Source organism: Schistocerca serialis, chromosome 2 (genome assembly GCF_023864345.2).
Source record: "Schistocerca serialis cubense isolate TAMUIC-IGC-003099 chromosome 2, iqSchSeri2.2, whole genome shotgun sequence".
NCBI lineage: Eukaryota > Metazoa > Arthropoda > Insecta > Orthoptera > Acrididae > Schistocerca > Schistocerca serialis.
This window is the reverse complement of record NC_064639.1, coordinates 446,856,775-446,883,611: the sequence shown is the minus strand read 5'-3', so window position 1 is coordinate 446,883,611 and position 26,837 is coordinate 446,856,775. Positions and strand designations below refer to the sequence as shown.

The 26,837-nt window shown below is 42.7% G+C and overlaps 1 protein-coding gene across 1 annotated transcript in view; it reads right to left on the bottom strand.

Moving 5' to 3' along the window:
• Positions 1-4,174: 4,174 nt before the first annotated feature.
• LOC126456066 (uncharacterized) overlaps positions 4,175-26,837 on the bottom strand; it is a 63,941-nt gene continuing 41,278 nt past the window's right edge. Inside the window, exon 4 of the mRNA XM_050091820.1 lies at positions 4,175-4,481. Coding sequence (XP_049947777.1) covers positions 4,175-4,481 — 307 coding nt within the window. The remainder of the gene's footprint in view (positions 4,482-26,837) is intronic.

Sequence of the window (26,837 nt, the reverse complement as noted above, 5' to 3'; positions counted from 1 at the left end):
TTTATCCATAATAAATTTGGCCGGTAATTGGAAAATTACGAGTACGATATCTCCATTGGTAAAAGAATTCGGATTAGTCCCCCATTCGGATCTTCGGGAGGGCACTGTCGAGATGAAGGTGATCATAAGGAAAAGATCGGATAACCAAAGAAGGAGCTTGAAATGTAAAAAGTTTGAACATGGCGGAAAAGCTAGAACATCAAAAAAGGAAAATTCAAAGGCTCCATCTAAATATAGTTGGAGGTCAATGAAGCTAAATGAAAAGAAGATAAGGATTTTTGATCAGCCGAATATAAGGTAATATCAACAACAGCTGAAAATGATGTAACAGGAGTAGGGATGAACAGGTAAGTAGGGCAGATGTGAGCTTCTGTGAACAGATCAGTGATAGGGATGTTCTTATCAGATTTGACAGCAAACCAATGACGACAACGATTGTCCAGGTATACACACACGTCGCAAGCAGAGGATGAAGAAACAGAAAAAGAATATTGAAAGGGTAATTCAGTGTGTAAAGGGAGATGAGAATGTAATAGCAGTGGCAGATTGGAAGGAACCGAAGAAACTGCTACGGGAGAATATGGTCTTGCCAGGAGGAATGAGAGAGGAGTAAGAATAATGGAGTTCTGCAGCAAATTTCAGATGGTAATAGCGAATATTTTGGTCAAGGTTTACAAAAGCAGAGTATTACTCGGAAAAAGTTCAGGAGACACGACAACGTAATTGACAGACACAGATTCCGAAATGAGTTATTGAATTTTAAGATACAGACACAGACCACAATTTAGTAACGATGACGTGTAGACTGAAGTTTAAGAGAACCGTCCGGAAGAACCAATGTGTAAGGAAGTTAGATATTGAAATAATGAGAAACGATGAGACACGTTTGAAATTCGCTAAAAAGGTGTATACTGCGAGAAGGAATACCAGAGTAGGTAGGCCAGTTCAAGAAGGGTGTACATCCATGAAAATAGCAATTACAGCTGTCCGACAGACAAAGAGAGTTACGAGGGAGGTAACGCCGAAGAAAACTTTGATAACAGAAGAATTACTTCGACTGAACGATGAAAGAAGAAAGTAAATATCGCTCATGGAAACATAGGAATATAGCAACATAAATACCATAGGAAACATTGCAGAAAAGATGTAAAGAGCTCAAAAAAAATAATGATCGTGGGAGGGACTGATTCAGTTCTTAGAAAAGTGAAAACAAACATCAGTATATTTAAAACAAGGCTGGCCACATTAAGACTGGAATTGGAATTCCACTGTTAAACGCAGGGGCGATAGTGAATAGGTGGAAAGAGTACACTGAAGGGCTCTACGCGGGTGAGAACATGTCTGACGATGTGAAAGAAGAAGGAAGTGAGTCGATATTGAGACATAGGTAGAGTCAGAAAGTAAGGGAGCTCTAGAAGGCTTGAGATCAAACCAGCTAAAAGGTTAGGTAACATCCCATCGAAGTTCGTAATATGATTGGGGGGGAAATGGCAGCCGAATGATTGTTCAAGTTGCCGTTTAGAATCTGCGAACCAGGTGGCATCCCATACAATTTTAGGAAAAATATCATCCACACAAGTGCGAAAGCATAGTGACTTAACAGATAATGCAGCCAAGTAGTTGACAAGAATAACGTACAGGATAGTGCAAACGAAGATCGAGGATCTGTCAGATGACGATCACTGTGGATTAAGGACTAAAATGGAGCAAGATACTCGAAATTTGAGAAAAACAGGGGTAAGCCACTTTGTCATACGTTGACGACCTGATGACTTGTACGTTGTGACGTTTAAGACTACTGGGAGCCATCAAGGGCACTCCAAGATAAGAAATCACACAGACAATGCATATAGCAGACAAAAGTGGTAACATTTAGGCGACCAGAGCTAAATAGTAACAGTAGAACACTTTAAATTGCAGACACTCTTTGCAGCTGTCCCAGGGGAGAAGTTTCACATCAGAGAATTAACTGGTACCTCCATCCACCACGCAGATACTGTTGTGAGGCGTCACATTAGACGATGGCAAAAAGCTTTATACTTGCTTCTGAGAACTGCAACGTCAGTGGGTTTACACAGGTTAATGTTCTACTACAGCAGCTGCCACTCACAAAAGGACTGGGGATGGGGCCAAGTGACATAAAACACTGCTGTTGCTGGCCATAATAGGAGTGACAATGATGTTTAACTTTTAGCTGAGCGCTGTTGCTACCGAAATTGGAGTTTGTTAATGTAAAGTACAGAAGCTTCCCCACCTACCGACAAGCAGAAGGGGAGGAATCTACATGTGGTTGGCCAGAGGTGCCCAGGAAGTGCAGAGAAACTTATCAGATTCACCAAAGCTTATTAAACACCGGCGGATTGGTGGATTGACTATAGGATGCAAAAATAGTGCGTCGCCAAAATTCTTTAAAAGCCTTTATTTTTGTAGTCAGAGAGTGTTCTAAGTCAGATCACTGGGGCGGCGACTCTGTGTCGCTCGTGGCCAACCTCAGTAAGCTTCGAAATGTCTGTCTCCCTCACTTTGAGTGCTGGTCCCAAATTTGTACTTAACATGCTACTAGTGTTCGCTACTTCTGTTAGTGCTCACCCCAGTGGATTAAGTAGCTGATTGAGAATATCGAGAAGCCTAGCATCAAAACTGGCAATCAAGAAGTAGACGGAATTAAGGAATTCTGCTACCTTGGAACCAAGGTAATTCATACAGGACATGAAAAGGAGGGTAAGCAGCATTGTATGGTTGTGAATCATTGACTGTGGATAAACTGAACAGAAAAGAATCGATGTGTTAGAGATGTGTTGTTACAGAAGAATGTTGGACATTAGGTGGACTGATAAAATAAGGGCTGAGGAGGATCTCTGCAGAACCGATGAAGAAAGAAATGTATGGAAAACACTGACAGGAAGAAGGGACATGGTGACAGGATATGTGTTACGAAATCAGGGAATCACTACCCTGGTACTTGATAAAGGTGCAGAGGGTGTGAAAGGTATGTGCTGAGATTCGATCAGGATAGAGCCAGTGAAAAATGTCGATAGTTCCCAACCGCAGGGTTGGACGAGTAGTACATCTTCGACTAGTAAGATCTTTGACTGCTAACAGAGCTAGGTGCATGCGGTAAAAGTTTGAGTAGTGGTGAGGAGATGCGCAGAGACAGCAGACGTGTTTCGAGTCAGAGCTAGATGCCTGCAGGAGGCAGCCGGGTCGTGACAGCATCAAAGTAAGAATTGGCGCTACGCACATAATAAGCTATATATTGAGCGAAACTCGGCACATGCCTGGGGAAACTAGAATGAATAATTAATAAAATAGGTTTTCTTCGGTTAAATAATGTCTAAAAGCTAGATAGAAATCCCATTGTTGATGCAATAAGCGTTTTGTGAAACTTTCTCGTAAATCCATGCTATAGAATTTTTTTTTTATTTTTTCACATGTGCCTTAAAAGTTTGAACAATAAATAGTTTTTAGATAAAATTAGAGTTTCGTCTCATACCTTATGTCGTTCTCCGCCTCCTGTGCTTGCATTGAACCAAAAGGTACATTAAAGTAAAGTTCCCATGAGTAAAGCTAATAATTTCATTTATCAGAGTAAAATAATCTATATGCCATTGCACAGTTGGCAAATTATTCAGATCAGGACAGAATTTTTATTAAGTAACAAACAGGGCCAAAATGAGTAAAGTTATCTAGAACGACAATTTTATGCCATTGCACTACGGCTGAGTTGAATATATGTTTTATTATCGGCTAAACGGGAAGGAGTGCACGAGCTAAGTCCACAGGCGCAGTCAGATGCAGGTTGGTGACTTTAATTTATTTTTACCACTAAACTTTCATGCAGTCAGATGTGTATTTTGAGTATTAATTTTCCAACAATATTTTCATGCAGTCAGATAAAGTTCAGTTCAGTTAAATACGCAGTCAGATGCAAGTTTTATTAAAGACTGAAGCAGTCACATGCAGTTCAGTCTAAATAGAGAAATTTTTATTAAAAACACTTTCAGCTAACAAATGTAGAGTAGGCCTCAGACTGGAGTTCATCCAGCAAATACCTGAGGATGTAGGTTGCAACTGCTAATCTGAGATTAAAAGTTTGGCACAGGTCAGGAATTCATAATGGTCGGCATGAAACCAGTCAGAAACCTGATGACTCAGAAGTACAGTAACAGTGTACCTAGTGGTGTGCCATCTGGCCAATGATGATGAGGTAGGAGACGGCTGCGGCGATGGTGGAGGTGAGCAGTCTCTTGTCTATGGTAAGTAAGCCAGCGGCAGTGAAGGGCTGTGCGGGCAGGGCTGCCAACTGCTGCTGGAAGGCGCGCAGTTCGGATGGTACCGCGGCTGGGGCCAGGAGGGCAGCGGCGCGGGCCAGCACCACCCGCGTGCGTCGCGCCTCCCCAGCTGCCAGGTCGCACGACAGCGACAGCCCAACCAGCTGCACCGAGTGGAGCACCAGCCACATGGCCGCCAGCGTGCTCGACCTGCAACACGACATACCACCAAGCACTAAAATTAAGGCTTTCGGGGTCAGTTGTCTAAGTTGGTGGTGAATCTTCTGGGCAGGACTCAGAGGAAGGAGTAACACCACTGAAAATGTCCACTGCAGCTGTGGACGAAGCATCAGAAAACAAATACGTTTCATGGTTGACAGCTATGTAATCTAGAACTGAATATTACAAAAAAGTTTTCGCTGTAGTACTCATAAATATACCCATCAATACATGAACCCATTGGTACACCAAACACCTGAAAATAAAAATTGAAAATACACTGCCTGACAAAAAAATGAAGCACCCATGAAGGGAGGAGGAAACGAAACGAATCTTGACGCATTGAGGGGGTATGTGGGTTGGGTTGGGTTGTTTGGGGAAGGAGACCAGACAGCGAGGACATCGGTCTCATCGGATTAGGGAAGGACAGGGATGGAAGTCAGCGGTGCCATTTCAAAAGAACCATCCCGGCATTTGCCTGGAGCGATTTAGGAAAATCATGGATACCCCAAATCAGGATGGCCGGACGCGGGATTGAACTGTCGTCCTCCCGAATGCGAGGGGGTATGTAATGTTACTTCAGTGATTACCAAATCGAGTCAAATTAAGAAAGAACTTGGCAGGACGATGCAATACCTCTGGCCTTGATGCATCACTGATTCGGTTGGGACGATGCTATAAAGCCGTTACATCTTCTCCTTTTGGTATCCTGTTTATTGGCACTGGTACGGAGCTGACATCTGGACTAGTCCCACACATTGTCTGTAGCAGACAGACTGGGGCATCTTCTTGGCCACGGAGGTGCCTCATCATCACACAGAAACTTCAGAGATATGTGCCATGTGTAGAAAAGCATTGTCCATTCGAACACTGACAGCACAACCTGTCAGAGGAGAGCTAACATATGAAGACATACAATGTCCATGACGTCCACTTTTTCCGTCAGAGTTCCCTCAATCATGTGAAGTCACACATGTTCGTTTCCCGCATCACGACGCAAGGAAAAGCACTGCTGTGCCTCTCCAAAACATTGGAAGAATGGCACATCCTCCCAGGTCTCCATAGATGGTCATTAGTGTTAATTCAGAGCTATGACTCACTGCTGAACACAATGAGACACCATTCATTGGTAGTCCATATTTCCCAGTCACAGCACAGCACAGCACCACTCCCAAAGCAGCTACAGCTTTGGTATTGAAAAAAGTGTTTCAAATGGCTCCAAGCAGTATGGGACTTAACATCTGAGGTCATCAGTCCCCTAGACTTAGAACTACATAAACCTAACCTACCTAATGACATCACACACAACCTTGCCCGAGGCAGGATTCGAACCTGCGACTGTAGCAGCAGTGCGGTACAGGACTGAAGCGCGTAGAACCGCTCGGCCACAGCGGTCGGCTGTTGTGGTGTTAACGGCAACCTAAGCATGAGACGTTAATGCCCCAGTATGCCTACTGCTAGTTTCTGACCAACTTGCAGGGAGGTAATTGCTTGTTCCCGGAAGGTAGGCGCAGATCTCAAGGGACTATGACGTTCACGGTGCATGATATGACGATCCTCCCTCGTCATAGTCAGACGTGGTCGACTGGAGCCTTATCAACTAAACCTACCCTCACCTTCCTGTGAAGCCCAACATTGGGCGATTGTCACATGCGTGTGCCCACAAATCTGGATACTCAAAGATTCGACCCACAATGAATCCCCCTCAAGCTGTCAGATGCTGATTACTCTTTATCACACAACTGTGCGTAATCTCGGCGCCCTTCACAGTGATCACTCAACGGCTGCCTCTGTTCACGCCATTTATGTACCTTATCTAGTTTGGTACCAATGCTAAACGTGAACAACGCTAATCCACAAGCTGAACGTTTTGTCTGTTACAGAAAATTTCAAGTCTAAGCACTGGGGTACGCTTGGGAATTTTTTGCTCTAGCCCAGTTTGATGCTCTGAGATAGTACTCGCAGAAATGTTACGCTAAGGGCGAATTTTTATTGATATTTGCTGTCTGATAGTTCCTTACGATCACTTTCTGTAATTGACTGAGATTCTTGCGAGAGCAGATGTCGGAGGCGTTTACACACAGCAGGGTGAAAGTACATGTGAGAGCTGAGAGATCAGTCTCTATGATTTTTCTGTCAGAGGTCTGTGCTTCAGGGAAGAGGTTGCGATGAAAGAGCATCAGGCTTCAGCTGCACTTTTTGTACTTTTATTGGCAAACAAAAAAACGTAAACAACCGTGTTGTTGTTGGGTAACAGAGCGGTTTAGGCGGCGGGAAGATTTTGGAGCATGCGAGAATCTCATTGTAGAGCTTCTGACAGGAAGTCCACAACAATATCGAAATTTTAGGAGAATGGCGCCGATGATGATGGAAGCAATACTCTTTGTAATCGATCCCAAAATTGCCAATGTAGATATTCTGTTTTTCAGTCATCAGTCTTCTGACTGGTTTTCTGCAGACCACCACGAATTCAATTACAGGCCACTTGACCTGCGTATAGACATTGTGTGTCTTTAATGTAGTGATTTCCATTGCCTTCTACATCCTTATGCCGTTGATCATTGCTGATTCTTCCGCCTTTTTTTCTTTCTCTTTGTTTTTTTGTTTGTTCTACATAAGATACAATATTTCTGGAAAACGTAAATAAGTATACTTTTTCAAGATCACTTTTTTAACATAAATGGTCTAAAAATAATAGACTTAAACTAAACTGGTTCTTTCAGTACACAACCATAACTGGCCACATCCCTCTTCGTGGACGCGTTCCTGATCTATCCAGTAGAAACCTCGGGTTGGTTCTGGGCTCATCTTCACGTATCATGGTGGATCCTCTCCACTGTCCTGGCCCTTTCTTCTTCAGAATAATCTTATGTACTAATTATATTATCCTACCCGGTACATCCCCAAATGGGTGGGGTATTAAGCAAGGCGCTAGAGATATTAAACTCCCGCCAAACACATAGAGCATGCTCAAATTTTGCACCCATTATGGAAATATCTGTAACTTTACTGGAGAATGAGGGTATGCTGGGTATTGCAGCTCTGTGAAGTTTCTCCATCGAATGTAGATATTCGTATGGGAGGTCCCCTTTCTTCGTTATGAGACGAAACTTGACATCATTGGGATACGCATCTCAAGTGCGGTACGTATTTTCTTGACACATGTTTTTAGCAAGCTTCTGAAGCAGTACCTGCGTGAATCTAAACAAATCTAGGAAGTGTAGCATGGTGGCACTCTTAGGAAACGAAATATAATGAAATGAAAGTGTAACTTTTCTAAACCCTATCATTCTCTCCCAATGTGACACAGAAGTTGCAAATTTGACTCAAAACTGCCTACAGCCTTCTCCTTTAATTCTGCAAAAGCATGGTACCCTGAGGTGGCAGCCTGCGGAAAAAAAAGAAGAAGCCTGCGTTCAGAAGTTCGTGCGAATGTGATTGTAACAACAAACAGATGTAGGTTGCATAAATACATTACAAATGTGCAACATTCGACTGTTTTTACCATCAACATGTAATAAGGTTGCTGTACAAGTTTTTATATTAATGTGACGTGTAAGGTGTGTCAATGACGTCACATTGGCACCACATTTTACCACAGTTTTGTGCAACGTCACCATGGACGTGTCACTCAGTGGTAAAGTCGTCACAACTGCCCTTACTAACACCTCACCACTTATCTTGACACCATTGTGACAGAGATTAGGCCCACGAGGAGCAGTGTTGAAATCTCACGATTGTCTGACGGAAATACTTCGGACACATCGCCACTCTCTAAGGACAGTGCAGTGCTGCGACCCCAATGAACGTGGTCTCGCATCTCACGATTGTGGTATGTAGCATGACTGCACTTTCTACTCTGGTATACAGGGAGTGCCACTGTAAAACTATTCGACGAAAGTGAGCGTGATCTTAATCAGAGAACAGGTGTTCACGTTAGTGAACATTTTAAAAATATCCCTACACAGACACACCCATTCACTCACTTCTAGGCGCGATACGGAAGTACTATGGAAAGAGCAGATGCGCTTGACGTTCTCTGAGGCTACAGAAACTGCGATAGGGACGAGCTTAGTAGGCAGTACAGTTGGAGAGGAATGGACATCTCTAAAAAGGGCAATCACAGAAGTTGGAAGGAATGAAACATATGTACAAAGAAGGTAACTGCGAAGAAACCATGGGTAATACAAGAAATACTCGAATTGGTCGATGAAAGAAGAAAGTACAAAAATGTTCAGGGAAATTCGGGAATACAGAAATACAAGTCACTTAGGAATGAAAATAATAGTAGGGGAGGGAAAGCTAAGGCGAAATGACTGCGGGAAAAATGTGATGCAATCGAAAAAGAAGGACTGACAGTATACAGAAAAGTCAAAACTACCTTCGGTGAAATTAAATGAAGAGTGGTAACATTAAACGTCCAATGGGAATTCCACTGTTAAATGCGAAGAAGAGACCGAATTGGTGGAAACAGTACATTTAAGGCGTCTATGAGGGGGAAGACTTCTCTGACGACATGATAGTTGAAGAAAGAGGAGTGTATATAGAAGAAATAGCAACAAAGCGACTATCCATATGTATATTTGGGAAAAACACCATCCATACAATTCCGAATATTGCAAGAGCCAACAAGTACGAGGATTATCACGCAGTCAGCTTAACAACTTATTCACCCAAGTTTCTGATAAGAATAAAATACAGAAGAATGGTAAGTAGAAAGTCTGTGGAATGTCGATCAGTTTGGCTTTAGGAAAGGTCAATAGGCAATTCTGACGTTGCGGTTGATAATGAAAGCAAGACTGAAGAAAAATCAAAACGCTCTTTTAGGGTTCGTCGACCTGGAAAAAGCGCTCGACAGTGTAAAGTGGTGTAAGAAGTTAGAAATTCCGAAAAAAATAGGAGTACGCTATAGGGAAAGGCGGCTGATATACTCGTGCAACACGTACAAGAACCTAGAGGGAAAAATAAGAGTGGAAGACCAAGAACGAGGTACTCGGATTAAAAAGTATTTATGACTGGGATGTTGTTTTTCCCCTGTTCAGTATATACATCGAAGAAGCAATTAATGAAATAAAAAAATGGAATTAAGATTCAATGTGAAAGGATATGATTCGATGATGACATTGTTATCGTACATGAAAGTGAAGAAGAATTACAGAGCTGCTGATTGGAATAAGCAGTCTAATGAACATAGAATATGGACTGAGAATAAATCGAAGAAGGACGAAAGCAATGGGAAGCAGCAGAAATGACAACAGTGGGAAACTTAACGTCGTAATTGATCATCATGAAGTAGATGAAGTTAAGCTGTTCTGCTACATAGCCAGTAAAATAGCCCATGACGGGCGGAGCAAGCAAGATATAAAAAGCAGACTAGCAAAGGCCAAGAGGGCATTCTTGGGCAAGAGAAGCATGCTAGTATCAAACACAGGACGCAATCTGAGAAAGAAATTTCTGGGAATGTACATTTGTAGCACAGCTTGATATGGCGGTGAAACATTGACTGTGGGAAAACATGAAAAGAAGAGAATGGAAGCATTTGAGATAGGGCGTTACAGAAAAATGTTAAAAAGTAGATGGACTGATAAGGTATGTGACGAGGAGGTTGCCCAGAAAATGGGCGAGAAACGGAATATACGAAAAACACTGATAAGAAAAAGAGACAGGATGGTAGATCATCTGTTACAACATCAGGGAATGACTTCCAATATACTGGAGGAAGCTGTAGAGGCTGAAAACTGTAGAGGAAGGCAGAGATTGGAATATATCCAGCAAGTAATTGAGGACGTAGGCTGGAAGTGCTACTCTGAGGTGAAGAGGCTGGCACAGGAGAGGAATTCATGCCCAACCGCATCAAAACAGTCAGAGGACAGATGACTCAAAAAAAAAAAAAAAAGAAAGAAAATACATATACGGGGTAGGCAACACTTTGAGTTTCAGCTTGCAGAGGCATAGTGCCATTCAGCTGTTTTGTTTTGATGCAGGATCTAATGAGTTTCACGACAAAGCAAGTAACACATTTTAATTTTATTATTTTGAATGAATTTTCAGTAGCATGTGACACAGTATCCACTACACACATGAAAAAAAGTTTTGCATCACCTCGGTTCCGAGAGTTCCGGAACCTGCATAGAAAATTGGAGTAGAGAACAAACATAAACATCATTTCTGCCCTTTTTATTGCTCATGAAAACCACACATTGCGTGTTGTACCACCATACAGCGAGATGTTCATAGCTCTACACAACCAGTACCTCTAATACCAAGTAGCACGTCCTCTTGCATTAATGCATGCCTGTATTCGACGTGACATACTATCCAAAAGTTCATGAAGGGAAGGCACGGTTGGTCCACATTGTCCCACTCGTCAATGGTGATTCTGCGTAGATCCCTCAGAGTGGTTGGTGGGTCACTTCGTCCATAAACATCCCTTTTAAATCAATCCCGGGCATGTTCGATACGGTTGATGTCTGGAGAACATGCTGGCCACTCTAGTCGAGCCATGTGGTCATACTGAAGGGAGTTATTCACAAGAGGTGTACGATAGGGGTGCGAATTGTCGTTCATGAAGAAGAATGCCTCGCCAATATGCTGCCGATATGGTTGTACTATCGGTCGGGGGATGGCATTCACGTATCGTACAGCCGTTACGGTGCCTTCCATGACCACCATCGGCGTACGTCAGCCCCACATAATGCCACCCCAAAACAGCAGGGAACTTCCACCATGCTGCACTCGCCGGACAGAGTGTCTAAGGCGTTCTGCCTGACCGGGTTGCCCCCAAACTCGTCTCCAACGATTGTCTACTTAAAGGCATATGCGACATTCATCGGTGAAGAGAACGTGATGCCGATCCTGAGCGGTCCATTCGGCATGTTGTTGGGTCCATCTGTATCGCGCTGCATGGTGTCGTGGTTTCAAAGATGGACCTTGCCATGGACTCCGGGAGTGAAGTTACGCATCATTCAGCCTATTGCGCATAGTTTGAATCGTAACACGACGTCCTGTGGCTGTACGAAAAGCATTATTCAACATGGTAGTATTGCTGTTCCTAGCCATAATCCGTAGGCAGGGTCATCCATTTCAGTTACTACTTTCGGCGGGATGAGCGACGCATGTCATGGACAGTTCCCGTCTCTGTATCTCCTCCACGCCCGAACAACATCACATTGGTTCACTCCGAGACGCTTGGACACTTCCCATGTTGAGAGCCCTTCCTGGCACAAAGTAACAATGCGGACGCGATAGAACCGCGGTATTGACCCTCTAGGCATGGTTGAACTACAGACAACACCAGCCGTGTACCTCCTTCCTGGTGGAATGATTGGACCACGTCGGTCTAATAGGCGCTGCTCATGCATGGTTACTTACATCTTTGAGAGGGTTTAGTGACATCTCTGAACAGTCAAAGGGACTGTGTCTGTGATAGAATATCAACAGTCAACGTCTGTTTTCATGAGTTCTGGGAACTGGGGTGATGCAAAACTTTTTTTGATGTGTACATTAATAGCTGTCTGGCATCAGCGACTACAGCTGTGGATCAAGGAACAGATGCAGAACTGGCGGATATTGTTCCTAGTGTTTTCGGTGGAACATCCAATTCCCAACTGCTGTTGGTGGCCGAGAATTTATGCATGCATCCTTGCCTTTAACCCATGAAATCCTACACATGTTAAATTGTGTTTAATTCTAAATTACTGGCAGTCCATTCCATCACCAGGATGCCTGATGTATCGAGACGATCTCAAACGACCCAGATGACGTGAAGCTAAGCATTTTCTTGCACGACTGTGAAGCATGATCCAAATGCTGCAGCTGCCAGAATGTAGTATAGTCTCACTGTCTCATCGCATCAGCTTCGGGAACCCGATGATGGAGGTGGCATGACCACGAGGGGTGTTTTCCTGTGTAGCCTGATGCCTCGCAGTATCATACAGATCCACCCCTGAAAGTGATCGGTGGGGAAACGACATTGTGATGATTTCCCACTCCGTATCTTGGCGCCGAACATGATCCTGCCTTCACGGGGCTCCATGGAGAAGCGTGAATCGTCTGTCAAGAGCATCTGACAATGCTCCACATCCGACTGAACTTGCTGTCTGGCAAACTCCTGCCTGGTCACATTGTGTTCTCGTGTCTAGTTGACAATCTTCATTGATTTGTACAGACGAATGTACAATTCTTGCAACTATCGCCAAATTGTCTGCATTGACAGTACTTGACCATTAGCTGCAACATGGTGACTGGCTAGCGCCCATGTCATTGCAGCCACTCACAGAATGTGTGCCAGAACAGCACAATCCTCTCATGGCGCAGTGCACGGCGAAGACCTTAACCAACACGTTGGGTGGTAAGGTCTGTTTCTCAATGTCGTGGCAGCACCCTTCTTACTGCATTCTGTGAAATGCCTAGCACTATTACTATATTGCTGTGACCTGCCTTCTCCAGACACAGCAAAGGCTTAGCAAACCTGAGCAAAAGTCAGTTGTCTCTATACCATAATTCTCTATAACCAACTTCCAGTTCCTCTGTGTGCAGATGATCCAGGGCTTGAGGTGCACATTGTTATTCACAGAATCCTTACCATTACCGGAAACAATGATGGCAACACAAGAGAGAAGTTCAGCACACAGTGAAAGAGCTGCAGAAAGATTTTATTGTGCTTCAAAACCAAACAGTTGAGTGGTGATACCCTCCTGTAGTAGTGTTTGCTGGCTGAATTAGACGTATTACAGTTGTAGAAAGGGTTGCTTACCTCATCAGTGTCTAGGAATCTATGAGTGGGATGTCTCTGTACAGAGACGTTTTTGAAGTGCCCAAAAATGGTTCTGAGGATTTTGCCAAACTGGAGGTTCTTGAGGTATCCTTTGCCAGTTTCTGGGGTTATGTTCGCCATGTCCTTGCTATTCTCGGTAAAGTCTCATGTGTTCCACAGTTTATCCTACATGGTAAGCACCTCAGGGAGGTCAGCATTCGTTTGGTTGCTCTGACTAGGGAAATCAGGTTTTCTGATCTGGGAAAGGAGGAATACTGCCTCTCTCACTTTGGTCTCTGGGTATGCCTCAGTTATTACTACGTAGTATGACTTTGGTACATTGTGTCTCCCAGGTAATGGGGATCTTGGCCTATCACCTGAATTGCCAGGATGGTCAAAAAAACTCTGCATAAAGAACCCTAAAGGAATGTGCCGATGTTGTTTATGACTGTTGAGCTGGGACAGTCATTTGTGGGCGATCGATGGAGATCCTCTCGTGCCTCAGTTGGGTAAGGCTTACCCAAACAAGTGAGGTTCTGTGTGGGTGGACTATTTATTTCCCTAGCTCGTCGTGGGGATACTATGTAGCCTCAAACGCTCGCTCGCGATGGTGTTTTACCGAGCGATATGGCACAGTGATTAGTACTGGACTTACATTCGGAAGGACAATGACTGAAATCTGCCCATCCAGATTTACGTTCTTCTGTGATTTCCCTAAATCGTTCCATGCAAATAACAGGATGGTTCCTTTGAAAAGAGGAAGACTCATTTCTTTTCCATCCTTTAGTAAGCCAAGCTTTCGCTCCATATTTAATGGAGGACTGCCAGCTTGTCAAAATGTCTTTCTTGTGATTCGGAAAGAAAATGGTATGTTTGAGTGAGAAGAAACCAGTGTCACCATTCTATACACACAGATCTCGACTGTTTGGTTGAATTCCTAAAATCTATAACGTTCGAAATATCTGAATCGTGTATGTTGCCGTTTGATCCACGGGTTTTTGACAGAGTGTATTAAAGGTGTGGTTATAAGACTTAAAATCAAACATACGCACGAGATGTTTCATATGGTAGAAACTGGGGCACACCTTATAGGCTATAAACGTCGTGTGTAGTAATTGTGGGTGGCTACCCACTTTAAGAGATCTACATGTACCTCCCCTGAATTCTGTTTCAGTTGCTCAAGTCCACAGCCAGCGTGAAGAAAACAGAAAAGAAAACCCAGAAACTGAAGGTGAATAGCGCATACCATATACTAGAGCCAAAGAATGTATACAAAACTCTTCAAGCCTCAAGTTTTCCAACATAGTTTGCTGCAGCACTCACGAAGAAACATGAAAATAAGTGCTTCCACACAGACGTGACCTATGAGGAAGCAAATCTTTTCATGAAACTGTTGTTGTATCCATGCAGTGTCGAATAATAAGAAACGCTTCAGCCCCTGCCGAAGATACTACAATGACAAGGAAACAGCTGAGAAACCGTTTCCTTCTGCCTATACAGGTGTCATCAAATCCGAAAGAGAAGTCCAAGATGAAGGGTTATGTCAAGAAGGCGGAATTGAAGGAAATGAGCACTAAGAAGCAGAAATACTCAGATCATGCACTTTGGTGTCTGCTTAAATTAACGCTCAATATGTCCCAGTTATCCGTCTTCTGCACTGGGTTCTACAGGCAGAAGACAAAGATGCCGACATATACTTCATTGATAAATGATTCCAGTGCCCCAGTGGAACATTATGGGTTTAGAAAACATGTGGAGAAGTTGGAACTGTTGGCACCACGGAGGCTCCAATGCCTGCATCTACAAGTAAAGCCTTCTGCAGTACCTGTGTTCAGGAGATACAGCCGGTAAAATGACCTCAGCGGAAACAAATGTAAAGGCAGAGTGTCCATCTTTGTGAAGAATACTTAGCACTTCATTCTGTCAGACTCCGAACAGTTATTCAGGTAGTCGCTATCAAACTATACAGTACATTCAACGTTACACTTTGTAATTTGTATTTGCCACCGAAAGAAGTTTTGGTTGGAGAGGCTTTTTCTGACCCAATTTCAAAACTTTTACGAGATCTTAATATATATAATGTGCTGAGAGGATCTGAATCGACATACCCCAGGAGTCGAGTTGTCAGAAGCCTCAGTGTCAGAAGAGTTACGCCTTCTTAATTCTGGTAGTAGCACACAGTGTACCAGCCTAACGGGGTCATTCTCCATCATAGCCCTTGCTTTCTGTTCTTCTGCTATTATAGATGTTCAGTGGGAAGTGGCCCATGACATCACGCATGTGACGAGGTTCCTCTCTGGATTTACCTCTCCGACAGAGCCGTCAATGGAAGGTAGGCACAAAGATATATGCTAGGGCAGAGGAAACTAGGCGTTCTACATCTATCTACATTTATACTCCGCAAGCCACCCAACGGTGTGTGGCAGAGGGCACTTCACGTGCCACTGTCCATTACCTCACTTTCCCGTTCCAGTTGTCTATGGTTCGCGTGGAGAATGACTGCCAGAAAGCCTCTGTGCGTGCTCGAATCTCTCCAATTTTACATTTGTGATCTCCTCGGAAGGTATAAGTAGGGGGAAGCAATATATTCCATACCTCATCCAGAAATGCATCCTCTTGAAACCTGGACAGCAAGCTACAGCGTGATGCAGAGCACCTCTCTTGCAGAGTCTGCCACTTGAGTTTGCTAAACATCTATAACGCTATCATGTGTACCAAATAACCTTGCGACAAAACGCACCACTCTTCTTTGGAACTTCTCTATGTCCTCTGTCAACCTGACCCGGTACAGATCCCACACTGATGAGCAATACTCAGGTATAGGTCAAACGAGTGTTTCATAACCCACCTCCTTTTTTAATGGTCTACATTTTCTAAGGACTCTCCCAATGAATCTCAACCTGGCACCCATCTTAACAACAATTAATTTTATATGATCTTTCCACTTCAAATCGTTCTGTACGCATACTCCCAGATATTTTACAGAAGTAACTGCTACCAGTGTTTGTTCCACTATCATATAATCATACAATAAAGATACAATCAGTCAGCTGGTTCTGAACACCGAGATAGACGGCACAACTGGGTTGATCACGTTAACAGCGTGATCTACCGTGCGGTTGGTACACATGTTCCACAGGCCTCAGGCCGACTTCAGAGTTAACATGTTCCGTGGTGGAAGGTTAAACGCGTGACTTTGCGACGGTTCAAATACCAACCACGTGCTACGAAAGCAAAGGCACGAAGGACAACTAAAGGCCGGCCGCTGTGGCCGAGTGGTTCCAATCACTTCAGACCGGAACCGCGCTGCTGCTACGGTCGCAGGTTCGAATCCTGCCTCAGGCATGGATGTGTGTGATGTTCTTAGGTTAGTTAGGTTTAAGTAGTTCTAAGTCTAGGGGACTGATGACCCCAGATGTTAAGTCCCATAATGCTTTGAGCCATTTGAACCATTTTATTTCATGTACGCAGGAGAAGAGTGTATTCAGATGATCCACGACATCCTTTTCTACTTACACAGGCACGGGAAAGAGATTTCATTCCTCTGGGTACCGGGGCACTTAGCATATTAAGTAGCTAAGAATTCCTACTTGGAAAATTTCCGAATTTTCTTACCCTTACATGCATTTACCTCTCTGTTGAAGCACAGGGTCATGCGTTTGTAGGAGGAAGAGTGGACGGAGTTGAGCAACAACAAGATGCAGCCAGTGAAACGAACGACAAGGCCATGGCGGTCCTCTTTCCTGCCGCTGTGGTGTTAATAAGTATCGTTAACGCGGCTCCAGATTGGGTGCTGTCCTTCGATCCTACAGCAGGAGAATCCACTCGTACCCACTGCTTGTCAAGTGCAGATATCTATGCAATAAATTGTAACAGAATATATTTTACACCTAGATGTGAGGGCTGCCATTCGCTGTTGAGCGCCCAGTCCATACAACAACCACCACCTTCACTATTTTATCCCTGCATGTGTCAGTTTCACACCAGTCCACCCCCCCCCTCCCCTTCTTCTTCCTGTGTGAACGCCACAAGAGGACACAAAAAGGAAGAGATGAAAAGCATAAGCATCCTTCTCTACTATGGAAATTTGTGGTAAGACCCTATGGGACCAAACTTCTGAGGTCATCGGTGCCTAAGCTTACACATTACTTAATCAGACTTAAAGTAACTTACGCTAAGGACAGGACACACTGTGCGGAGGTTCGAGTTCTCCCTTGGGCATGGGTGTGTGTGTTTGTCCTCAGGATAATTTAGGTTAAGTAGTGTGTAAGCTTAGGGACTGATGACCCATAAGATTTCACACTAATTTGAACATTTGACAGCACACACACCCATGGCCGAGGGAGGACTCGAAACTCCGACGGTGGCTTCTCTGATATGGACTATGTTCAAATATCGTCGAATGTTTTTGACGGGCTCTAGTGGTTCAGCATTGTATGCCAGAGTAAAAACTGATGTCATGCTCCGTTCCAGAGAGACGAGATGTGAGGTTACTTCGAGTGGGGTTGCAGCCCTGCGATGTCCACAGAGAAAGTCTGAATCGGCCAGAGGTGACAGCAGTGTCAAAGGACAACAAGAAGACGATTTTTATCCCATCGTACTGCAAACTGTCGTTTTCGACGAGAACATGAACTCTCCAAGGTACTGAGGTGGTTCCATTCACACCCTTTAACCTTTATAGAAGCTTTTTCGAGTATATTCCAAACAACAGTGCGTCCGAAATGTTTTCTTCAGGCACCCATAAAAAACTGCGTGGTTTCAACACACCATCAAGACAGTAGGTGGGATATGGGTAATGGGAGGTATGACGACGTTCCCATGATGTGACACTACACGTTGACTTTAGGCAGAATTGTGATGAAATTTGGTGCCATTGTGATATCGCAAATACGCTTCTCAACTCTGACATTTATTGGAACGTCGCCGATTTCGAAGGTGACGTCACATGGTGCCGTGTTTTTGCATAATTATAGAGATAAATTGTCGTCTACTTCCGAAAATCCGCAGCGTAACGTCAGAAGATGACGCATGCTAGAAAATGAACTGTTAAATTTTTTGTGCAGTTTATTTCTCTGTGCTCTCAACTACAACACACCCGATCACACGGCTGACTGAAATCAGCCAACTGCTACCTTGACGTTCGTGGAGTCATAACACGTACTCCGTTCACTGCCACCGCGTACCATCACGGTATAAATGTCCTGAAGATAGTCACACCATGACCGAAATCGGGAATCAGAGGAAATATATATATTTTTGTGATCGAGACAGTTTGTAATCAATTTTAAAGTAATACGTTATTGTATAAGTTCATACCGTTTTACCATAAGTTTAATAAACACAACAGATACACATAACAGAGACTTCAATCATCATTAATATATTCTCCTTCACTATTTACAACAATCTGCAAACGCTGGGGTAACTTTTCGATTCAGCGACTGTTGAAATCACATGGCTTTTCAGTGAAGAACTCATCGAGCCTTGTTCGAGAACATTTTCAACCGGAAAGGAAGTTCCTTGAAGATTGTTCGATAGAGAGGGGAAAAGGTGAAAATCTTAGGACACAAGGCAATAAGTTGGGTGTGGAATAAATTTCCAACCCAAATCCTGAATAGTGACTTAGTCTAGCAGAATACGGGCTGGCATTATCGTAGAATTGCACCACTTCACGCCGTCTTCCTGGTCGTTGTTCTTTGATTGCGTTTGCAAGACGTCTCAGTTGTTGAGAATAAATGTCAACAGTGATGGCTACACCTCATGGAAATATAATTTTTAGTAGACCACAACGTTGCTATTCCACCAGATGCATAACATTATCTTTTGTGGATGCCTGATGTTAACAAATTTCTCTTCTTCACAAACGGTTTTCTTGTCATTGCCAGTCTACATTTTATATCCTCTCTACTTTGGCCGCCGGTCGGAGTGGCCGAGCGGTTCTAGACGATACAGTCTGGAACCGCGCGACAGCTACGGTCGCAGGTTCGAATGCTGCCTCGTGCATGGCTGTGTGTGATGTCTTTAGGTTAGTTAGGTTTAAGTAGTTCTAAGTTCTAGGGGACTGATGACCTCATAAGTTAAGTCCCATAGTGCTCAGAGCCATTTGAACCATTTTCTACTTCGGCCATTATCAGTTATTTTGCTGCCCAAATAGGAAAACTAATCTAGTATCTTAAGTGTGTCGTTTCCTAATCTTATTCTCTCAGCATAACCTGATTTAATTCGATTACATTCCATTAGCCTTGTTTTGCTTTTGTTGATGTTCGTCTTTCAAGACCCTGTCTATTCTGTTCAACTGCTCTACATCTACATCTACATCCATACTCCGCAAGCCACCTGACGGTGCTCTTCCAAGCCTTTTACTGTCTCTGAGAGCATTACAGTGTCATCGGCAAACCTAGAACATTTTATTTCTTTTCCATGGACTTTAATTCTTATTCCAAACTTTTCTTTTGTTTCCTGTACTGCTTGCTCAATGTACACATTGAAAAACATTGTGGACAGGTTACAATCCTGTCTCACTCCCTTCTCAACCACTCTATCTCTTTCTTGCCCCTCGACCCTTATAAGTGCCGCCTGGTTTCTGCACAGTTTGTAAATAGCCTTTCACTCTCTATATGTTACCCCAATTACTCTCAGAATTTCGAAGAGAGTATTCCAGTCAGTACTGTCAAAAGCTCTCTCTGAGTCTACAAACGCTATAAACGTAAGTTAGCGTTTCCTTAACCTATCTTATATGAGAAGTCGCAGGCTCGATATTGCCTCATGTGTCCAAAATTTCTCTAGACTCCAATCTGGTCTTTCCCGAGGTCGACTTCTGCCACTCTTCCCATTCTTCTGTAAGGAATTCGTGGAAGTAATTTGCAACTGTGACTTATTAACCCAACAGTTCGGTCATATTAACACATGTCAACACCTGAGGTCGTTGGAACTGGAATTATTATATTCTTTTTGAAGTCTGAGGCTATTTCACCTGTTTCATACATCTTGCTCTCAAGATGGAAGCGTTTTGTCGTCGCTGGCTCTCACAAGGATATCAGTGGCTCTAACGGAATTTGCTCTGTCATATTCTTCTTTCGTCATCTCCCATCTCATCTTCAACCATGTCTTCTTCCATTTCTGTAATACTGCTCTCAAGTATATCTCTCTTGTATAGACCCTCTATGTACTCCTTCCAGTTTCAGCTTTACTTTCTTTGCTTACGACTGGTTCTCCATTTGAGCCCTTGATATTCATATAGCTGCTTCTCTTGTCTCCAAAGCCCTCTTTAATTTTCCTGTAGGTTGTATCTATCTTGCTCTAATCATTCCTGCTTAGCCTTATTGCACTTCCTGTCACTCTCATTTTTAGACGTTTGCATTCCCTTTCTGTTGCTTTATTAACCGCATTTTCATGTTTTCTCGTTTCATCAACTGAATTCAATATCTCCTGTGTTATTTAATGATTTCTATTTGGTCTCGTCTTTTTACCTATTTGATCCTTTGCTGCCTTTCCTGTCTCTCAAATCTAGCCATTCTTCCTCTACAGTAGTCCTTTCCCCTGTTTTTCTCAGTCTCTGCCTGATGCTCCCTCTGAAACTCTCAACAACCTCTGGTTCTTTCAGTTTTCCCGGGTCCCATCTCCTTAATTTCCTATCTTTTTGCAATTTCTTCAGTCTTAGTCCACGGTTCGTAACTAATAAATTGTGGTCAGATTCCAAATCTGCCTCTGAAAATGTTTTACGTTCTAAGATCTACTTCCGAAATCTCTGTCTCACTATTGTATAACCAACCTGAAACCTTCCGGTGTCTCCAGGTCAGTTACATGTAGACAACCTTCTTTTATGTTTCTTAAACCAAATGTTATCGATGATTAAATTATATTCTGCACTTATTTCTTTCATTCCTTTCCTCTAGTCCATATTCGTTTATTATATTTCCTTCTCTTCCTTTTCATGCTATTGAATTCCAGACCCGTATGACAATCAAATTTTCGTCTCCCTTAAGCATATGAATAATTTCTTTTATCTCACGATACATTTCTTCAATCTCTTTTTCATCTGCGGAGCTAGCTGCATACAAACTTACATTACTGTGGTGCAGCTGGGCTTCGTGTCCATCCTGGCTATAATAATGCGTTCACTATGCTGTTCATTGCAGCGTATCCACATTCCTATTTTTTTATTAAACCTACAGCTCCAATACCATTATTTGATTCTGTATTTATAACATTGTATTCACGGGACCAGAAGTCCTGTTTCTCCTACCACCGAACTTCACTAATCCCCACAATACGTTACCCTATTAATTTCCGTTTTAAAATTTTTTAACCAGTCTGCCCGATTAAGGGATGTGACATTCCACGTGCTGATGCGTAAAACGCCAGTTTTATTTCTCCTGAGCCGGCCGGTGTGGCCGTGCGGTTCTAGGCGCTTCAGTCTAGAACCGCGTGACCGCTACGGTCGCAGGTTCGAATCCTGCCTCGGACATGGATGTGTGTGATGTCCTTAGGTTAGTTAGGTTTAAGTAGTTCTAAGTTCTAGGGGACTGATGACCTCAGATGTTAAGTCCCATAGTGCTCAGAGCCAGCCATTTTGTTTCTCCTGATGAAGACATCCGGAGATCCAAATGTGAGACTATTTTACCACTTGAGTATATTACCAAGGAGGATGGAGTCATCATTTAACCATACAGTACAGCTGCATACATTCGGGAAAAATTACGGCTATAGTTTCCCCTTGATTTCAGCCATTCGCAGTACCAGTTGGTTGACATTACAAGGCCATATCAGTCGATCATCTACACTCCTGCCCCTGCAACTACTGATAAGTCTGCTGCCCCTCTTCAGGAACCACATGTTTGTCTGACTTCTCAACAGATACTCCTACGTTGTGTTACACGTATGGTACGGGCTATCTGTATCGCTTAAGCACTCAAGACTCCGCATCAGCGGCATGGTCCCTAGTGCAAGGGTTATGTTTCATGCGGACTCTGTAGAAAGCATGTTTCCTATCAGTATAAGTACGCCCTCTGATCAAAGTATTTCCTTTTTGAGACATGTAAATTTCCCTTCAGCTACTATTTTTAAGTCTATAATGTTAGGGTTTTAAAGTCTTATGAACACAGAGAATGCTGACTTAGTTGGGCGAGGATACGAGACCAAACAGACCATTGCCTTGCGCAGAAAATATCCATGCATGCATCTCAAACTAAGTATTCAGAGAGGCCATCACCATTTCTCGTCACCAGTAACGATACAGGTTATGAATGGCCAGTGTTGTTCATGAGTCAATTGATAACGACCAAACAGAGATGCACATATGATCTCCTGTTGATTTTTATGATTTTGGCTTATAATATGCGCTTCCTATGAACCCGATTTTTGGAACCTTCCTCGCCGGCCGCGGTGGCCGTGCGGTTCTGGCGCTCCAGTCCGGAACCGCGGGACTGCTACGGTCGCAGGTTCGAATCCTGCCTCGGGCATGGGTGTGTGTGATGTCCTTAGGTTAGTTAGGTTTAAGTAGTTCTAAGTTCTAGGGGACTTATGACCTAAGATGCTGAGTCTCATAGTGCTCAGAGCCATTTGAACCATTTGACCATTTGGAACCTTCCTCAATGCATGAAGATGTCACAGAATGGTGGAATGATCACAGTTCATCACATTTGACAGTTGTCAATTACAATGACGTGTTTTATTGTGAGTCATTGTGTCTAAACAATCTTCATCAAACCCCATAGCTCTTCCCGAATGTGGAGACTAATTAACGATCCTCCTCAGTAGGAAAAACCATGCTCTGTCCAGTGGTACGAAAGTTCCGGCTTCCTCCGCTGCTGCCATCTCTCCAGTGAATTAAAACAGAAAAATATGTGAGGAATGCTTCGATTTCTACACATGTCACACCATTTTCTAACATTCCACTCACTATATTCAAATGGTAAAATGACAATATGTAAACTCAAATAGCAACTGAAATTCGATAAACAAACCCATAGCAACCAGAATACCAACACGCACAAAAAAAAAAAAAAAGGAAAACGCTATGAACTTATGCACCAACATAATATTTTAGCCAGCCAGCCGTTTTTCTCCTCGAGAAATCTTCTCAGTAATTATTATTGGGATGCTTAACAAAATTGCAAATGGCATCTGATTCTTCATCATTGTCTTCGAAAGTCAATGAAGTCATTCAGTAATGGTCGTAAACATACGTCTGAGAGATTCACCACTCTCCAAATTCCCTAACGCTAGAAACCTTAATTTCTCTCTTACAGCCTTGTGTGCTTCAACGACTTTTGTTTGTTGACAACGGGCTATACACTACACAGGCTTCGGGATAGAACATAACATAACATAATTTATCTCATTTACTGTTTACAATTCCATCAACCCTTACAGGTAAGTCAATGATTAATCTCAAAATGACTTGAGGATAAATATTTGCATCCGTGATCTTTTGTTGAGTACATAAATTTTCATTGTTGGTCATCAATTTTCACGTCTACGTACAAACCAGTCTTCTGCCTCATCCGTTGCTGAATGTGCAGTTGGGTGGAGAAGGCGACTGGAGGGGGGGCATGTAGTAACAACAACATGAGAGAGAATTTGTCCATAGCATGATGTGTAATGACGTAAATACTGCTTTCCTCTTTCGCATCTCTCTAAAAACCGCTTGACAGTTTCGTTTGTGTCACCCATCATTCAATAAACTTGTTTTATCAATAACCGAAAAGTCGTATTATGTATGATTCCGACAGCCTCCATATAAAGTTGTAAATTCGACGAATGTCATATTTGTCCCTACGTGTGCTTGATAACTGTTTCTAATTCATATTACCTCGCTTGCATCCGACAGTAAGTAAGACATGTACCCTCATAAGACGACCAAAACAGAGTATTTCCGTATTTAATCTTGATTTTCAACTGGAACATCATCAAATATAAACATTGTATTTGGCTATATTCTTTCAGGCAGCTGGAGTCTTTTGTGTTAGTGCGAGACAGCAAAGCCAGTAATAGTTGGCATTTGCCTTGGAGTAATGTTTCCGAAAATACCTATACTTGCTTAAGCGAATTCCATCTGTATGCATTATCAAGGACATGAAAATATTCATCTTGCCACAGGTCGATGGACTTACAAGTATTGTTCGTATATTGCCAGACAGGAGTGTTCCATTTTACTTCTGTTTATCTCTCAGAACAGTTAGCTGCTAGAAACTTACTGCGAAGAAGGTATTTCATTCATCTTCTCATGGTGGTGACCGTATGTTTACCATTGAAAAAATGGCATCTTATAGGGAAAAGGTATACAGTTACATTTGTTGCACACATTTTTTTTATTTTACGAGTATAAAGTCTAATACATAACTGGGTGTATGTACAGTCGTGCTCAAAAGTATCCGAACGATCTGAATTGCATTTCGCCGGATTCGCATGTAACCCACATAACGCAGCTGTCTAGCAGGTCCTCTAATCGCTCCTTGGTACAGTCGTTTGACTATTGAAAATAGTTCCAACAAGTCACCTAGAAAACACTACTCAGTGCCGCAATAACTCAAGATGTGAAGTAATACTACGATACAACAAATATCAGGGAAAACCTTATCACAGATAAGACTGTCCTTAAAGATTGTAAGCTCACATTTATTACAATAAATGACATACCTGAAATGTTACCACTCTAATTATTACGTCAGATAGGTGAGGCACGTAGTAAGTTCGTCGCATTCAAAGTAACATAGAGTACTTATTACTTAACACAAAATGACATTAAAAATTTAACTTATTCACGAGCAGCTAGTTGAGAATATGTATGAACTTCAAATGACACGACGAACCGTCTCGTTCTGCATATTGATTCAAACCCAGGTCATGCAGACTAAGCAAAGATTTCGTGACTGACGGAAAATAACAGTCATTCCTGATTTGGCATACAGAGAGTGATATACCTCGATTTCAGACAGTATCAATTAGCAAATCCCAACTTTAAATTACATAACGCAAACATTTTTAACGGACGCGAATTCCTACCCAGTACCTATTGTCTCTGTTAACGAACTACGAGAGATGTTAAATATTGCTTTTTAACAAGTAACTTACTTGAAATGTCGTGAGGTAAACCTTAGTGTTGGACGGGGGTTGGAACCCAGAACCTAATAAGATAGATATCGAAGCACAATAAACTGTGACATATCGCATTTTCTTGGCAGTAGCTAGATGTTTTAACTGAAATGACGAGACGAAACATTAATTTTTTCCTTCCCAGAACTCCAACCCGGCACCTATCGCTGTTATATTCTTGAGAAAACAAACGTTAAATATGGGTTTGTTGCACCAGCAGCGACATGTGAGCATGTTTGAACTAGAAATAATATGACGAAGAGTTCAGTGCTGACTGGGAATAGAGTTCCACAAATATCGTTGTTGACTACCACAAAGAGACACCAGCTACCAAATTTTTGTCCACCAGCAGCTCGGAATAACATCTTGAACTTACAGTGATCTCGCATGTAGTTCTGTGTCTCATTGGAAGTCAAAAACGTCAAATATCGTGAGTGTGGACAACGAACGAAAATACATTAAACATCGAAATTATTATCCACGAGCAGATAGGTGTTCTCATGGTAGATCTTGATAATACATAATGAAATCTTTAGTGCCGGGACAGGATTCGAACCCATTCACGCGTAATATGTGGAGATGTTGAGGAATCTGCAGTTTTGAACAAACAACAAATTGTAGCCGAGCTGTATTGTCACGAAGGGAACAAATTCCGCGTTAAGGGCGGTCTGTTGCATTCCCAGTTCAGAACCAATTTTATCGACATACAGAAGCTCAGAAAAAAGATGGAATAAGTGTCCTGTGATCCTACATAATGTTTGTTTCGTTACTAGAAATAAATAAGTAGTACAAGAAAGGTTACTGATGATAGAGTTTCTATATAGCGCCACTACAAACATTTTTGTGGCTCAACCTAACGTCTACTTGGTAGATAAGGAATATCATTTTTAAAGTGAATTTCAGACCACAATGCCATTATATCTGCATCACTTGTTGTAGCCAGAAGAGAATGGAATCTGTCTCTCCCTATCTAAAATCACTGACCGAAGTTAGAATCGAACCCAGACCATAGATACGTGAACCTAGCATCAGCCCAACAGAATACCATATCCTCTCCTGACTGGCTCATTTTTCTATAATAACGCCGTTGTGCCACACTGGCTGAGAATTCTGACACCATGAACTAGATGTCTCGGCTACCCAATGCATACATTCAACTTTATTTTGTAATCACCGAAATAAAATCAGGTAACTACCACCTACACCGAGCTGCCAACAGTGTAGGATGCAGAAATTTAAATAGGAAGTGTTCCTTTCCACTTGAGCTACTGAGCGCTATCTGTTTGTTGAAAACGTCGTGCAGTGCAAAAGAAAAGGTATAACTGTTTGTCTCTCATAAGTATTGATGTGGCCATATGTATTATACCACAGCGCCAGATCGAGTATACTGCCGGACATAGGATTCTGAGAGGAGCACGACTGTATTGCCCGCTTTACGTGAACTACTCGGCGGTCATTTTTTTGCTCTAAGACTGTATCTACAACACATATTGTGC